This window comes from Mesoplodon mirus (genome assembly GCF_964341445.2).
Source record: "Mesoplodon mirus genome assembly, chromosome: 2".
In the NCBI taxonomy this organism is placed as follows: Eukaryota; Metazoa; Chordata; class Mammalia; order Artiodactyla; family Ziphiidae; genus Mesoplodon; species Mesoplodon mirus.
This window is the reverse complement of record NC_138977.1, coordinates 225055692-225072991: the sequence shown is the minus strand read 5'-3', so window position 1 is coordinate 225072991 and position 17300 is coordinate 225055692. Positions and strand designations below refer to the sequence as shown.

At 46.0% G+C, this 17300-nt stretch overlaps 1 protein-coding gene across 1 annotated transcript in view; it reads left to right on the top strand.

Annotated features, from left to right (window-relative positions):
• Window positions 1-17300, top strand: part of ADAM12 (ADAM metallopeptidase domain 12) — a 397973-nt gene that overhangs the window by 245525 nt on the left and 135148 nt on the right. Inside the window, exon 4 of the mRNA XM_082637797.1 lies at window positions 16664-16742. Within this exon, the coding sequence (XP_082493923.1) occupies window positions 16664-16742 (79 nt within the window). The remainder of the gene's footprint in view (window positions 1-16663; window positions 16743-17300) is intronic.

The window sequence follows — 17300 nt, the reverse complement described above, 5'->3', positions numbered from 1 at the left end:
AAATGTCAAAGTCAGTTAAAAAGAAATGCAGCAGAAATGTTTCAAATTCAAGAAGGCTAAGGGTCATGGTGCATCATCAAGAGCAGAGGGATGGCAGTGGTCTGAGATCACATTGTGGTGATGGTTGCACGACTCTGTAAAGATGTGAAAATCACTAGGTTGTACATTTTGAATGGGTGAATTGTATGGTATGTGAATTATTTCTCAAAGTTGTTAATATTTTAAAAAAAAAAAGAGAGAGAGAGCAAGAGGACAGGACCACCTAGTGCAATACCTGATGCTGGACTGGAGTCTATTCTGGAGGGGAATAAATGCTACAAAGAGCATCACTGAGTCAGCTGTGGACGTCAGAACATGAATGAAGAGCAAAGAGAAGTATTGCATCACTGTGACGTTTACTGACACAACAACTGTAACGCAGTTAGGAGAACAGCCCTGCTTGTGGGAGATACACGGCTAAGTATGTAGGGGCACAGGGCCATGATGTGTGTAACCACCCTCAAATGGTTTAGGAAAAAACGTGCGTGTGTGTGGGGGGGTGCATTCACGTGGAGCAGGGGGTGGGTTGGGGAGAAACAGAGACAGAGATACAGAGACAGAGAGACAGCAAGCAAGTCAGAGCATGCGCTAGCACAAAGGCTAAAGCAAACAGCTAAAATGTAACAACAGACTAAAGCTCTTTTTTATTTCAATGCACATGACTGGGCCCAGGTCACCCAGGATGCTGACTCCCTGGCCTGAGGTGGGTCCAGGCTCCTTCTGAGATCTGAGGCTGAGGTCCAGGACGAGAGTCCAAAATTCTCTGGTATCTGGGCCCCAAGCATCTGCTGACACACGCCTTGGGAATATTCTCCAAACAGTCCAAGAGATTGAATCAGTATCGTGATTTTTTCACACTTTTCTTCCTCCATTAACTAAAACTTATTTATTCTGAACTCTTTTAAGTATATTCAAGAACACAGAAAATATTCATCCTCCCAGATATCAGTGGTTCTCAACTGCAGGTGACTTTGCCTCCCAGGGGAGGTTCAGCCATGTCTGGAAGGTTTGGGTTGTCACAAATGGGGATTGTTAACCGGTATATAGAGGCCAGGGATGCTGCAAAACATCCTGCATCCTGCACAGGACCGCCTCCAGCACAGGGTTAGGCGGTGACAAAGTCAGCAGTACCAAGGTTGAGAGACCTGCCCAGACACCCATCACCCGGATTCAGTAAGTTTTAAGACTGAGGTCACTTAAACAGACATCAGACATCATGTCATTTTACCCCTCCACATGTTAATATGCGTTTCTACAAGAAAATGGAATTTTTTTATGTAACCACGGTGCCTCTGTCACACCCAGAAAAATGGATAATACTTCCCCAGAACTGGTCTAGATAATAACCGGTCCAGACTCACATGTCCTGGGACAAACAATGCTCAGACCTCCAGAGAGTTGAAATGTGATTATTGACTTTTGGAAATGTCCAGGCTTATGGGAAAAATAAAGAGCGCTAACTTGACATTTTATCCATTTTCTAGTTTGATCCATTTCCTCAGTCTTCTGAGTACAGGATACATAATTGTTTTCTGACCCCCAAGAAGTGCTGATTCATTCAGTAAGCTTGTAGGTGATTATATTCTTTTTATTATTATTATTCATGAAACTATTAGGAGAGATTACTGAGACAGATCATTGTAAATTACATTTTTTCATCATTCAGCTGTGCCTTCCTCCTCCTCAATATATCTGGCTATTTTTTTCCCCAGACACATGGAAAGCTTTCAGCTTTTAATGAAGAACTCCTTTCTGGAGCATGTTTTTAGAATATGAGTTTAGTAGCACACATGATGTAATCCCAATTCCCAACTTTGCGTGCAAGATGGTTGTGTGAAAATGAAACCATAAATCCCATCTGAATTCTAGTTGCTGGGTTCTTTAGAGGAAGTATTCTTCTGTTTTCCTTTTTTTAAAGAAACCACAGTTCTTTGTCATCTGAGAAACAGATCCATGGCTGAGAAGCCAGAAATATTGGAAGCATGTTTGCCACTTTTTCTGGCCAAAGTTTGTCCAGAGAAACGAAGTAATGCTCTGGGCTGGGCGCATCGAGTAGGTATCCATTTTTGCCCTGTACCCAGGACATCTGGGAGACTTCACAGTGGAGAGGTTACATCTAGAAGAAAAACGTTCTAACTCTTTGCTGAGTAAAGTTTGTCGTTGCTGTAACACCAGCAGCTGTTTTGTTTTTTTTTTAACGCACTCCAAGTAAGGAATACATTCTTGGATAGCCGGTGAGCCCTGCAGATTTCATAAGTGTAATGGATTACTGCTTCAATCAAATATGAACCAATTCATCACCCAGGTCGTGGCTCTTAACCAATTTCACAATTTGAAACCGTGATACCTACTAAATATCTCTGTTTTTCGTGACCTAGGGTGATATTTTGCCATGTATTGCGTTACTTAACTAAATCAACAAGGTCATTCATATCACCCTATCTTAAGAATAATAAAAGCAACATTATATATCCCAACCATTGTTCTGACTAAGCTACTTACCTACTTGTAGAAAATTAGCTGTTAGCATTAGCCAAACTCTTCTGTGACCGAGGGAGTTGCAATTGAATAAGAAATTAAGGCACTGTGAAAAGTGTCCATTTACCCTTGCAGGGCCCCCATGGAGGGGGCGAAGAGTTCAGACACCCAGCTGTGGGGATGTTGATTGGTGTGGCCTTTCTCCTGGAGAGAAATCCATCAAAGGCCCATCGTCATCCATGTGTGTTCTTTGGTCCCTCTTCTCTGAAAGTTCCACAGCATCAGGTCTAAATGCAGAACCCTTCCAGATACAAAAAAAGAAAAAAAAGAAAGAAAGAAAGAAAGAAAAAAGGCCCAGTTGCTGATCAGGTAGTAAATCCACTAAACATTTAGAAAACAGATACTGGCAAACAGAAATATTCACCTTGGGTATTACAGTACTTTTTGTTGTGGTTTCTTTTTTGTTTTTTTAAACGAAAACAGAAGAATACGTCCTGTGAAGAATACAGCAGCTAGAATTCAGATGGGATTTATGATTTCATTTTATAATTTTATATTTTACAGCCCTTCACTGAATCCCAAAGATCTGCATTTTTTAAACAGATCTCTCACGGGCATTGGTGCCCACTCCGTGCTGGCAGAAATCCACGGCATTTGGGGCTCTCTCAGACTCAGAGCAGGAAAGGGGGTGCTGTCAGTGATGTGGGCTCCACACACCCAGGTTCACACCTGGAGGCCCTTTTTAAAAAGGGAAAAAGACACCCATTTTCAAACCCAAGCACGTCACTTGCTAGCATCAGCAGGGGTGTCTGAGCAGTTCCATGGCTGATTTAGGGAGCTTGAAAAGTGAGGGTCCTTTTCCCTACCCTGGGTCACTCCTGGCTTCTCTCTCTTGGTGCTGATGGTATGAAAATTTGCAGAGCAGAGCTCTCTTTGAGCAAGCAGAAGGGAACACATTTGATCAAACACACATTCTGAGAGTTTGGTTCAGTGTAGGTCAGTGTTTAAGAGAGCCCAGCTGGCTGGTCTGCAGGTCTGCCTGGGAGCTGGTGGGCTGGCTGTTGCTGGGGCCAAGAACATCCCCTCTTTTGCCTCAGAGCACCAATTAATAAAGTTCCTCACTGAGCGATGTGGGTGAGGAAAACGGGCTGAAGTGCATCCAACTTTCTGTAGAACAGCTTCCCAGGTCATCAGACCTGCAGCCTTGCTGGGCTCCCAGCCTCGGGCCAAGTGGAAGATGCCAGGTGACACCCGAAGCCCCTCAAGTATCGGCTGCTATGACAAAGGTCCATCCATGCAGACCAGTTGTCTTATTTTTCAGGTTTAAAGCTGTGAGTCCAAGGATTTAAAGGTGTTTTGATTTGGTGGTTCCAAATAATCTGACTAGACTTTTTGTAAAGCTAGAAGTTGAGAAAATGCTCTTTGAAGATTAAAAAAAAAAGTATATTATTTGTTCCACGGTATGAAGAAAAGGCCAGATCTGTTCTAGGTGGCGGAACTTTTAAGGGTCAAAGCATCTTTTATCTGTGAGATTGTGTGTGTGTGTGTGTTTTGGGGGGCGGTGGTGGTTTTTGGTTTCGGGCGTAGGAAGAAACACTTTCTCATACCCTAAAAGAGCAGCAATTCCCTAACGACTCAGTATTGCCTCTGAGTGCCTTTGATGTATTTTTCTCATTCTTGATATTTACATTCCTTCAAAAAATGTTTCGTGGAGCATCTACTGTGTTTCAGGCCCGAATCTAAGGGCTGACGATACAGAGGGGATCAGACGGATGAGGCCCCTGCCCTAATGGGGGATGCACACCTCAAATAAATCACAGAGCAAATAAGCAGTAAATGTGATGAGCAGAGAAACAGCAGGATCCTGCAAGAGGGGCGACAAAGGAGAACCAGATATAGAAAGGGTCAGGCAGGGACGGCTGCTCCAGGAAACGCCATTTAGGGTGAGGGCTACTAGTAGTCTTTGCGGGGCAGAGAAAGAGGGAAGAATGTTCCAGACTAAGAGGAGAAGGATAGAAGTGAACAGCGCCTAAGTGAAGTGAGCTGGACCTGGGGGCCGGGGGGCAGGGGGGCAGTCCACTCTGTGGAAGTTAAAATTGATACTGGGATCTGGAAGAAGCAGTGCATGATTTTAAGTGAGAGAGTGATGTGATCTGATTTTTATTTTAAAAACTTGACAGTCTGGCTCTCGTGTGAAATCTGGATGGGAACGGGGTAAGGGTAAAAACAGGAGGCTGGGGGCTTCCCTGGTGGAGCACTGGTTGAGAGTCCGCCTGCCGATGCAGGGGACACGGGTTCGTGCCCCAGTCCGGGAGGATCCCACATACCGCGGAGCGGCTGGGCCCGTGAGCCATGGCCGCTGAGCCTGCGCGTCCGGAGCCTGTGCTCCGCAATGGGAGAGGCCGCAACAGTGAGAGGCCCGCGTACCGCAAAAAAACCCACAAAAAACAGGAGGCTGGCATACAGGCCATCACAGAAGGGCAGGTGTGGGAGATGGTGACTTGGAGCAGGGAGATGGGCGGGAAGACCGGTAGAAGCCGACCAGCTTACTAAAAATAATCATTGCTTACATTCATTGAGCACATGGCTCTAGGCATTTAATGTATATTGTCTTCACAACAACCCTACGAGGATGTCCTATTTTTCCCATTTTAGATGAGGAAACTCCAGTAACACAAGGTCAAATTTTATGCCCAAGGTCACAAGAGAAGAAAATGGCAGAACCAGATTTGCCCTCAACCACTGTTGTTTCTCTGCTGCCAAAGGTGTATTTTGAAGGTAGATTTGTCTACCTTCAAATTTTTATTACTTGGAAATATATCATCAGCCCAAGCATTCCACAGATATTGACTGAAAGCCTTTGGGAGCCGGGAACTGACTTAGAGGCTAGAGCCCCAAAAGTGATTAAGGAACACCTCCCCCCAAACCTTGTAGCACTGAGCCCAGGGGAGACTCTTCTCTCAGCTTCAGTCCCTCTGTGCCCTCCACTGAGTTATTCAATTCGGTAAAAGCAGTCCTTCGAATAATCAATCAATCAAGGGTTTTGTTGGAGGGGGAGGGAAGCATGTCTTTCCACGTACAAGTGATGGCCACAGGCTGGGTGTAACGTATGTTAGCACCTAACAGCCTCAGTCTCTTGCCACTTGGTAGTTCTGTGACCTTGGACAAATGTCCTAACACCTCTGAGCCTCAGTTTCTACATCCGTAAAATGGCCAGAATGCTAACCTCACATTGTTATTGTAAAGATTTAAAGAACCACTGGTTGTAACATGTCTCTGCACAATGTGGACCAAACGGGGGTTGGTGAGCAGCAGCTCGGAAATACCCCCTCCGTGGAGGGCAAGATGGGCAACTAAGAAATGAATAAAGTTGACTCGGCTTCTGGTGTCAAACTTACTTGATTATTTTCAAATGATGGTTAGCACCAGTGAGTAAATATAAATGGGCTTGATTCTTCATTTACCTGCACTACTGAAATTTTCATACACCTCTCTATGGAATAGAGTACACATAAAATCACCACACTTACGTGATTATTCCTCAGACTAGAGGTGAACAGAATCCTGATGCATGTCATTCCTAACTGTGCCTTTCCATTTGGAGCCCATGGCAATAAATGGGAAATGGACAGACCCACCCAAGCCAAGCTACAATTTCTAATTGTTTTCATAGCCAGGTATTGGCATATTAAATACAGTGTCTATTTAAGGGGAGATGAGCACAAAAGGCAAGTGTGTGAGTGTGGCAGGAAGAGCTTGGACGGCAAAGTCAGATCATCTGCACAGTGTATCTGTGCAACCATGGGCGAGTCACTTAACCTCTCTGAGCCTAGGTTCCTCGTCTCCAAACAGGCGTCTGCCGACTATGGCTGTTGTAAAAGTGAAATAAAACGATGCCTATAACGTGCTGTTGCTTAGTGAGAGTTCAAACAAATAGTATCTACTGCTGCTGCTATCACAGCCAACTGGTAGTTTTCAAAAGGAAGAGGAAAGTTCTAAAGCCTAAAAAGAACGGCTGTTTTGCCTGTGTTGGCGGTGACGTTTGAAGAACACAACGGAAGCTAACCTATAGAATCTATGTTTGCAATCCTTTCGGAGAGAAGTGGGTGTGGGGCTTTATTTACCTTTGGAAATAATAGTTTACTGGGTTTTCAACTTTTCCTGTTTTACAGCCCTATTTTTCTAAAAATTATGTTAATTAAGCTCGATAGATCTCATACTATGAAGACAGTCATCACATCAAGAACAGCCTAGAACAGGGAATTCCCTGGCGGTCCGGTGGTTAAGACTCGGCGCTTTCAGTGCTGTGGCGGGTTCGATCCCTGGTCGGGGAACCAAGATACCGAAAGCCACACGGCACAGCCCCCCAAGAAAACAGCCTAGAACAGTTGTAAGCCCACAGGCAAAAGACTCTCGAACCACAGATGGTCATTTAAAAGGAGGAAAAGTAGCCCAAAGCTTTAGGCCCATGTAGAATGACAGCTGTGGAGCTATAAAGGCAGGAACCCACCATTTTTCACGTGCTTTCATGTTCCAGCTGGAAAACGCAGTTGGCAAATCAGCCCTGCTGTTCTTAAAGAGATTTCCACTGAGTCTAAAACTGTCCACAGTGGCACATGTAATCCGTTCACTCATGAATGGAGAGGGTCATCTGAAGAGTCGGAAATGTCAGGAATAGCAACATATTTCAGTGTCGGTGCCACAGGATTGGATCCAAAATTCTGTGGACTTGTGACTTAAAATGGAAGCAGTATAGTAAGAAATTATTTTGCAGGAAACATAATTGTCCCCTACAGTTTCTAAAATGCTGTATCAACAGTTTTATTTATTATGGTTTGTGAAACTAAATGAGAAAGAGCTGGAGAAAGGGAACTTTTTTTTTTTAATTCCAGGAAAAAAAAAAGTTGTTTTGATCATTTTGAGTCTCTTAGTAAATGGAAAATAACAAAAGAAAACCAAATGTAAATGCTTCATTGTTTGTACAGATGTACAGATCCCTAAATTGTTGGGATCCCAAAATGCTGAAATCGTAACCAAAAATAATTTGAATTTTATAGCTAAATTGAATTGAGTGCTAAGAGAAACAGCATAAGCCCCATTAGCATTGTGGGAAAAATGATTTCAGAAAAAGAGGGAATATGATTTGCTGCTGCTTTTTTTTCAGACCTTCAGAATCATGTCTTCCTGGCAAGGCAGTGTTGACCAGTGGTTAGGATGAGGCTGGCTTTGGAGCCTAAGAGAGACAAGTTCAGTCTCTACCAGCACGGCTATGCGGCTTTGGACAAATCACTTCACTTCTCTGAGTGTTTTCCTCTTCCTGGTTAGGCAGTTGATAACAGTCCCTACCACACAGCGTCTCTGCCAAGAAAGGGTAAGAAAGTGCAGTTGACAAGCAGGTGGCCCAGGGCCCGACACACTCTGATCCAACAAATGGCAGGAGCTGGAGGGAGGTGGACAAGCTGATGAAGGTGACAAGATGGGGATGGCGATGTGGTGGTGCTTTGCTTTCACTCCCCAAATCAAGAACCCAGGGCATAAGTTATTTAACAGGTTATGATGACTCTTCCCACAAGGAAAACAAAAATCATAAATATTTGCAAAAACCACGTTCTGAAAGAGATTCAACCAAAGCTCAGATGTAGAAAATACCAGATTTCTGATTCTCTTTCTTAATTTCCATTTCCTTCCTGTCATTTCATACCTCAATGCACTGTCCTTATAGGGAATTATTCAGTTGTCTGATCTCTCCATAAAATAGTCCAGAAGATCCAATGACATCCAATGACATCAGAGTCCCATGATTCTAACCAGGCTAGCGTTTTCACTAAAAACCCGAGTGAGTGAGTTCTTCCAGAGTATGAAAGAATCCAGAATCCAGTCTGGGTACATATTGGCTTTTTTCCTCAATCTTTTCTCTATATTTACTTAGCTCTGGTTGAGGAATAGATAATTTTCAATAAAGGATATTCTTTTTAGTAACTGGGAAAATCCTGATCATGATTTTTAATGATGATTTTTATTGTGCGCTGCGTTTTGTTAACGCTCCAAGCAGTTTATCCCTCGTGTGAAAGTCTTTGTAGCTGTACTTCCAAATTCTCATAAAAGAAAACCATTACCCCAATTTATATATGAATGATTTTGTAATTTGTGGAATAATAACTTGCGGTGGAGTAAATCTTCAGCAGAAAACTGGGTTGGATCCTTTGAACACCAAATGGGTTTCACTAGGAGGATCACTGAAGCCTCCAGTGTTTGTGTGATTTAATTGCAGAGAGTATCTGAAGTGCCTTCTGATGTTAATTGACAAACAAGAGCTGTCTTATGATGCTTTTGCTTGAATATGCTGCATAGAGTAATTAAACCCACAAACCATACGCCTAGTCTTCAAAGAAATAATAGGAGAAAGGTGACATGTCATCAATGAGGTTTTCATATTCTAAGTAATTGATGCCAATCTTGAAGCTTTCCTTTCCCTGTTTCTCTCGTTTAAGCAGTTCTAATGTTGAGGTCAAGTTGTCAGGGCTGGTCCTGATAACCTGACAGCACTGGGAACTCTTGAAATAACAAGGAAGTGAATGTGATTATCCACCCCCCCCACAACCCCTCCACGATCGGTGACAACAATTTCAAACCAAAAAGAGAAGTAAGAAATTTTTTTAAATGAAAGAAATTCCTTTCAATTTTTAATTGATCCAATTAGTTTGAATACATTCTATCCAAACTGAGTTGCTTTTCTGTGATAACGATTCAGTTTGTGCCCTCTATTTACTGGTTAAGCATTTACTGTGAGCTAGGCATTATGCTAGGCTTGGGGATGTAGTTTTTGCCCCTTAGCTCAACCCAATGTGGGCGAAGACAAGCCAACAAGAAACGGAACAGAACAGGGGAAATTCTGCAACAGAACCTTGGCAGAGCACAAGAGAGGGGTAGTTAACTCATTCCAAAGGTGGGGTAGAGAAAGGGCTCCCTTCCAGATGTAAAACCGAGCAGGTATTTCTTCCTGCTTTCCTATGCTTTGGGGAATAAAGTATGTCATTTTGGTGAAATCCACCTCATTTAACAATATAACTAAATTATACAATGGTAAATTTAGAGTAGGATCATTTCAATATTGTTCTAAAAGAAGCAGTTTGGGGCATAATGGTTCTTATTTCGATACTGAAATCATTTCAGAAATGCAACAGATTTTATAAAGACGTATGGTATCTACATCATAATATTTCAGTGTAAATTCTAAATGATCATATTCAGCCCTATCCACCCAAAGACTTTGAAATGAGAAAACACAATCGTCGACTGGAAAGGAAAAGATTTTACTCGTCCTCACATAAAGCAAGCGCGTGCCGTCTGAATCTTTTTTTTTTTTTTACATCTTTATTGGAGTATAATTACTTTACAATGGTGTGTTAGTTTCTGCTTTATAACAAAGTGAAACAGTTATACATATACATCTGTTCCCATATCTCCTCCCTCTGGCGTCTTCCTCCCTCCCACCCTCCCTATCCCACCCATCCAGGTGGTCACAAAGCACCGAGCTGATCTCCCTGTGCTATGCGGCTGCTTCCCACTAGCTATCTACCTTACGTTTGGTAGTGTATATACATCCATGCCACTCTCTCACTTTGTCACAGCTTACCCTTCCCCCTCCCCATATCCTCAAGTCCATTCTCTAGTAGGTCTGTGTCTTTATTCCCGTCTTACCCCTAGGTTCTTCATGACATTTTTTTTTCTTAGATTCCATATATATGTGTTAGCATGCGGTATTTGTCTTTCTCTTTCTGACTTACTTCACTCTGTATGACAGACTCTAGGTCCATCCACCTCACTACAGATAACTCAGATTCGTTTCATTGCAGCTCTGTTTACAATAGCCAGGAGGTGGAAACAACCTAAGTGTCCATCATCGGATGAATGGATAAAGAAGATGTGGCACATATATACAATGGAATATTACTCAGCCATAAAATGAGCATCTGCATCTTTGTCTTCACTCCAAGCCCCTTCCTACACCTTAGGTTCACAGAGTCGGCTGCTTGCTGGAATATCTAAAAGACGGGTCTCAGGCCCCTCACACTCAACACGGCCAAGGCTGAACTCACCCTCTTCTCTCCCTCCTTTAGGAATTACCCGTCTCAGTTGACAGCTGAGGTTCCTAATTCTGCCCATCTCCTGAATTTCCCATCCGAAAGGCTCCCGTCCTGGTCTGACCCTTTGTTCTTATGCTCACACCAGCCTCCTAATTAACCTTCCTGCTGCCTGTTTGTCTTTTCTCCCTCAGAGCCTTATCTACACGACTGTCAGAGTGGCCTTTAGCTCCAAAGCTTTCATCTGCTCAGATCACTGCCACGGTTCCCCATCGTGCGGGATCAAGTCAGTGACTCCTGTCCCCAGCCTGCCGATCTGAACAGCAGCACGTCTCCCTCCCTCAAACCCTGCACCTCAACAACTTGAAACACCATAGAGTTTACATCCCCTGTGCCCATCCCTCACTAGCATGCTGTTTCTGTACACTCCATGCCTCCATGCCTTTGAGGATGTAGTAACTTTATCTGGAACGCTCTCTTCTTCATTCTTCCCCACCCCCCCCCCCACCTCACGAAGCCCCTCTCAGCCTGACTCCTTCCCCATCTTTCACGACTCACTTGGATACCACCTCCCCGGGGTTAGAAGCCTTTCCTTGAACTCCCTCAGTGCTTTAGGTGTATCTCTGTCACGGGGCTCTGATCTCTCTCTGGGTCTGTCCTCCACTTGACAGTGAGCTCTTGGGGTCTTATACCCAAAGTCCCACACAATAGATGTTGGTGAAATGAGAGAATATTGAGGTGTCACTTGCAACAGAAAACAAATGGAAAACAGCAAAATCAATTCCTGGCATTTTATTTTCTGGCATGGAGAGGAACAGAATGCCTCGTTAGATCAGCTAATCCAATAAGCAGAGAAAAAGAATGTTCTCATGAAATTATGCATTCATCTTCTGTCTCCATTTGCTGACATACAGAATCCATGTAATTGGACTTTCTCCTTGGGGAAATCTAAGGGAAAGAGGTCCACTGCTGTCGCGTTTCCAACATGGCCATTGTCCACCCACCTTTCTCAGCTTTCTCAAGGGAACTTTGACTTCTGGCCCCTTTTAAATGAGACAGGCATCTCAGAAAACTTTGACTGCGTGCCTTCCCAGTTTCATCCATGGCTCCTTGGCAGGTCATGGTACCTAAGAGGGATGTGAGTCACGTGTTACCGCGTTTGGGAGAGGATAGCCCTAGACAAAGGGAGAGTGTGCCTGCAGCATTCCCCTCCAATCCAATCATCCACCCATCCACCCACCCACCCATCCATCCATCCGTTATCCCGCTCAGCATGTATTTATCCAGCACCTGGTACAGCGCCTATAGCAGGCACTCAGCAGTTATCCTTGACCAGCCCCCAAAGGCAGCGCCACACAGTAAGAGAGCAAGTTCTGAAGCAAAACCACCTGGATGCTGCCGTATGCAGTGTGACCTTGGGCAGGTCAGCTAACCTCCCTGTCTCTCGGCATCCTTTTTAAGTTGGGATAAAATTAGCGGCTAACCCACAGAGCCAGAATCCAGCAATACCTATAAAGGGCTTATCACAGTGCCTGGGCTGGGGTGGGGTCACAGTGAGCACAGAGCCTTCTTTTGGCTTAAATTCTTGAGGGGATATAGATGAATAAATAAACAGGTGAATAAACAAAATAGGAAACCGAAGGGGGTCTGTGATGTGGAGAATGCTGGTGGTGGAGGCTACTGAGATAAGATGACCTGGAAAGGGCCCTCTGCAAAGATGTTTAAACTCATACCTGTAGGATGGAAAAGAGCCAGCTGGAGGATGGTCCAGGCACAAGGCAGAGCAAATGCAAAGGCCCTAAGGGGGAGAGGGTATGGAATGTTCTAGAACAAGGCAGAAGGTGTGTTGGCTGGTAGAGAGTGAGCCACAAGGAAGGCAGGCATCATGCACTAGGAGGGTGAGGTGGTGAGCACTTGGGATTGTATCCAAGTGGGATGGGGAGCCGTTCAAAGGTTTTCCGCGGGGCAGCGGTATGACCCCAGCGTGGGACCTGGACACTGTCACTGCCTTGGGCTCTTCACAGCCTAAGGGAAACATGCGGTGGACCGCCTGGCACTGAGACGAAATTGGAGTCGAGAGGGTTCTGATAGCAGTGTGGGGGTGTCCAACTCCCAGTTCCCAGACCCATGGGACGGAGTGTCGGCCTCAGAGGCCAGGCCATGCGGCTTCCCTCCGTCTCCTGTTCCAGTCCCTAGTGGGAAACTGAGGCTTGAGAAAGCTCTGGATTTCCTGAGCTCTCCGTACCGGAGCTGCTGTGGGAAAGGCCGGGTCTCTGTTCTCACAGAGCATCAGCCCCCATCTGGGCTCCGTGTGGGAAGATGTGCCACCCACAGTGGTATCAGTGTGTCTGAGCTGTCAGTCGGCATTTCTTTTCCAGACTCTGAGGAAAACTCAAAGAGGGGTGTGTCCTTCAGTGTCTTAGCTGTAGGGGGACACTCTCAGACTGTCCTCAGCAGCCCCCATTTCAACCTCTGTCAATAAAAGGAGACATAGGATAGGACTGAAGAAGTCGCTAGAGCTCAAAGTATGATGGTGCTTGTACTTCTGTTTAAGTGGCATTTGGACACAATGAAAACCAGCGGGGTTCCTTAGGCAGAAATATTCATGGGTCTTTGTCTTACTGGACTGAGTGACATTTTAAAACCTCATCATTCATTTTACTGCCATTAAAGCCCCACATTCTTCGTGTCCACCAGCTCGCTGACTGCCGTCTACCGAATGCTCCTCCTCCCACATCTCCGGCTTTCCAGCCGGATTTTCCGTGTTTCTCATCTGTAAAGGGAATCATCTTCTCGGACATCATCTTTCAGTTAGAAAGCCTTGCAATTCTCTGTCTTTGGTCTACAAATTCCTCCTCTTTGTGCTACGGTCTTAGTATTAGGTATTCATATACCTTGATTCGTCCAAAAGGAGGATCCAACATTGTTAGGAACAGAATTACTAAATTATTAATGAGATAAGTAAAATAAAATGATTATTGAATAGTAAAGCATTCATAAGTAATCATAATTTCAATTATATTAAATTCTCCTTTGCGCCTTGCTCTGCGATCTTGAGGCTTACTAAGCTCCCTCCTTCACCAAAACCGTTAGGCCTGGACGGGTCCCACCTCACTCAGGCGATGGCTTCTGTCCTCGCTGTCACCTGTGCTCTGGGCACCGGCCACCTGTTGCTCTGCAGCTCTGCCCCCTGCCCCTCTCTGCCCCCATCTCTCCAGCCTGTCCCTCTAGATGACCCCCTCGCCTCTTCACACCCCATCTCTTTGCTCCCCTTTATTTTTATTTATTTATTTATTTTTGCAGTACGCGGGCCTCTCACTGCTGTGGCCTCTCCCGTTGCGGAGCACAGGCTCCAGACACACAGGCTCAGCGGCCATGGCTCACGGGCCCAGGCGCTCCGCGGCACGTGGGATCTTCCCAGACCGAGGCACGAACCCGCGTGCCCTGCATCGGCAGGCGGACTCTCAACCACTGCGCCACCAGGGAAGCCCCCTGCTCCCCTTTAGAACCACCCTCTGGAAAATGTCCATGACCTTCCCTGTCCCCACCTCCTGGGCCCACCCCTGCAGCTGCCCCGCCAAGGTCGCCAGGCTCCTACCCCTTCCTGAAACTCTCGGCCACGTGAAGGACGACCACCAGCTCCTTCTCCAAACCCCCATCACCTCCCCTGCCCGCCCTCCTTCCTTTGCTCCTGACCCTCCAGGCGGGGCTGCTGGCAGTGAGCCCGCCCCGGGGGCCCTGTGACACCCCGAGGAGGGACACTTAGGAGATTGGAATTCGAGGCCAAAAGCCGCAGGGAGGTTAACCTCCTCCAGCCAGATTTATCTCCTCCTGAGCAGAGGGAAAGGTGAGGGGTGCGGAAGGGTCCCTGAGCTTTGTCAGTGAGTGTGAGAGGCTGTCTGCCTTTTAGATTTCTGGCACTTTCTTCTCAAACACTCGCTGTTAAGTAGAGCACAACTCAGGCCCGCTGTGAGGGTCTAACTGATTTAAACCAGGCATGTCCTAAATAAATCGAAACCCATATAAAACAGGGAGGTGACTCTCAGTTCTGGACTCGGCTGGGGGAGGGTCTGAGAAATCTGACTTTGTAAGAAACGCTCTCTCATCTGTTAACATTTGCAGCGTTGCCACTTTGATTTCTTCCCTTCCACGTTTATCAGGACTCTGGTTGCAAAACCCAACTGGAGCCAGCTGAAGCAAAAGAAAGGGGTTTCTTGAGGAAAAGGAGAGGCAAAGTGGGCCCCCAAGGCAACTGGAAGGTTTCCTCTTTTGTGTCCTTTGTCACAGCTGGTGATGGCTGGGTTTTCCCCCGGCAGCATCCTCCTGCAGCCAGGGCCAGGCCGAAGGAGGCCCTGAGTGCATTTGTGTGTAGCTTTGAGAACAAAGAGGAAAGACCTCTTCTCCAGAAGCCCTAGCTCCAGGCAGGCTGCAGGGAAGCTTGGAGATTGGTTAGCTTGGGTCCCACACTCATCTCGGGACTGGGGGTGGAGCGACCCCAGCAGAATCTAGTGGTGCAAAGTGCATTCCCTGGGCAGGGAGGGCGGACAGCATCATTGCTGCGTGCTGCACCTCCTGCAAAGTCCAGTATTTAAAACAACTCTCGACTCGTTATTGCCCAGACAGATAAAATCCAGAGATGTTTAGAGCTCTTCCCTGCTTCCCACCAACCTGGCTCCCCAGATGCCAGACCCTGGGGTCTCCTGGCCTTGCCATCCTCTGTCTGGAATGCTCCTCTCCCAGCCCTCCTTTGCCTGGCTGACTCCCCCTGTGTTCTCTCTAAAGCCTCCCCCTTTCACTACCCTCCACCTGCTGTGCGTCCGTTCACCCAGTAAGACTCTGTTCCTGCTTCTGTGACAGCCCTCCCCTCATGTATTATGTTTTGTCTGTCACCTCCCCAGGCAGTGTCCTTATTTATCTTTATATCCCAGCAGCTGGTATAGCACCCAGCACATAGTCGGTGCACAGGAAATACTTGTGGCGGTGATGTTGAGAAGGATAGAATGTGCATATGGCAGCAGAAATCACAAAATCGTCTAAAACCTAAACAAACTCAGGCTCTGCTACCATCAGTGAAGATGTAGTAGATCGCATGCAATCTTAGGGTAAATAGAGGTGTTGCTTCTCTACCAAGTCATCTTAGAAATTCAGTATTTCCATGTGTCCAAAAGCATTTTTCCTCACCTCCTACAGCGCTGTTTCTAACATTTCATTGTTGTTTTATTTAAATAAATTTGTTTATTTTATTTATTTATTTTTGGCTGTGTTGGGTCTTTGTTGCTGCGTGTGGGCTTTCTCTAGTTGCGGCAAGCAGGGGCCTCTCTTGTTGCGGAGCACGGGCTCTAGGCGCACGGGCTCAGTAGTTGTGGCTCACAGGCTCAGTAGTTGTGGTTCACGGGCTCTAGAGCGCAGGCTCAGTAGTTGTGACACACGGGCTTAGTTGCTCCGCGGCACGTGGGATCTTCCCGGACCAGGGCTCGAACCCATGTCCCCTGCATTGGCAGGCGGATTCTTAACCACTGCGCCACCAGGGAAGCCCCTCATTGTTGTTTTAAACTATCCTTTGACATTTTAATATTGACAGCTGGCTCCCTCACCTGCAGGACAACTAGCAGGGCCAATATTGTGGGTCCAAAATTATTTCTCCAGCGGGCAGCTTAGCTGCTGATTCTAGATAGTGGGGCCTTGTGACTTCCAGAAGAGTGTTCTCCCAACTCAGAAATCTGCGTGTGCTGTTCGTAGCAGGGTGTGTGCACGTGTGTGCATGTGCACGTGTACACACCTGTGTGTGTTGGAGGCCTGAGGTGGGAGCGGGTGAGGAGGGCACCACGTGCACTCTGGGGGCCACTGTTCAAAGCACATGCATCTGAATCTCACCTGCCTGAGTCTCATCCTGGCTGTCCCTGGGTAACCTGAACAGGTGAAGGCCCTATGGGAGCCTCAGCAGGTCATCTATAAAATAAGGAGGGAATCAGATCCATGCCACTCTACAGCCTAGACATCCACAAGCCACATATCATTGCGATTCTACGCTCATCTTTTATGTTGTTTTTATTTTTCCACAGAGGTCTCATTGCCAGCAGTTTCACAGAAACCCACTATCTGCAAGATGGCACTGACATCTCCCTCATTCGAAATTACACAGTAAGTCATGCATGCCTGGACCACCATGATCCTCTGCTATCAGATCTGTGCTTAAACTCTGTAGCTGTTTTATTCTAAGCAAAGTCACAGGCCTAGATCTTTCACTTAGACCCCGAGAAGAGTTTGAGCATTGCTTACGGTTTAGACATTCCATTATAACTCCAGAAAAACTTGGCTTTGGCCAGGCATGTGCCAGGACAGTCCTTGAAGGTATGGCTTGACTGCAGACTGACACTGAACCCACCTGCCAGTGACCATGGGATGCTAAGCTGGGCAAATCCTTCCTGGAAACCAAGCCCAAATTAGAGATGGCTCAGAAAGCAGTCACCCCTGGGCTGAACTTGGCTGCATTAAACTTGTAAGTCCCTTAAAGAAATTCAGAGGAAAACTGACTCTGCTTAACCTTTCATAAATGTATCCACCGTGTCCATATGATTCTGTATCATGGTTGTTACTGGAATGTGACATTTATCACCTCTTAGCTTTTCTAGTATCTGAAGTTTTATATGTAACTTAGACAAGATGCTACCTTTATTCATTTATTCCTCTTAACAGACG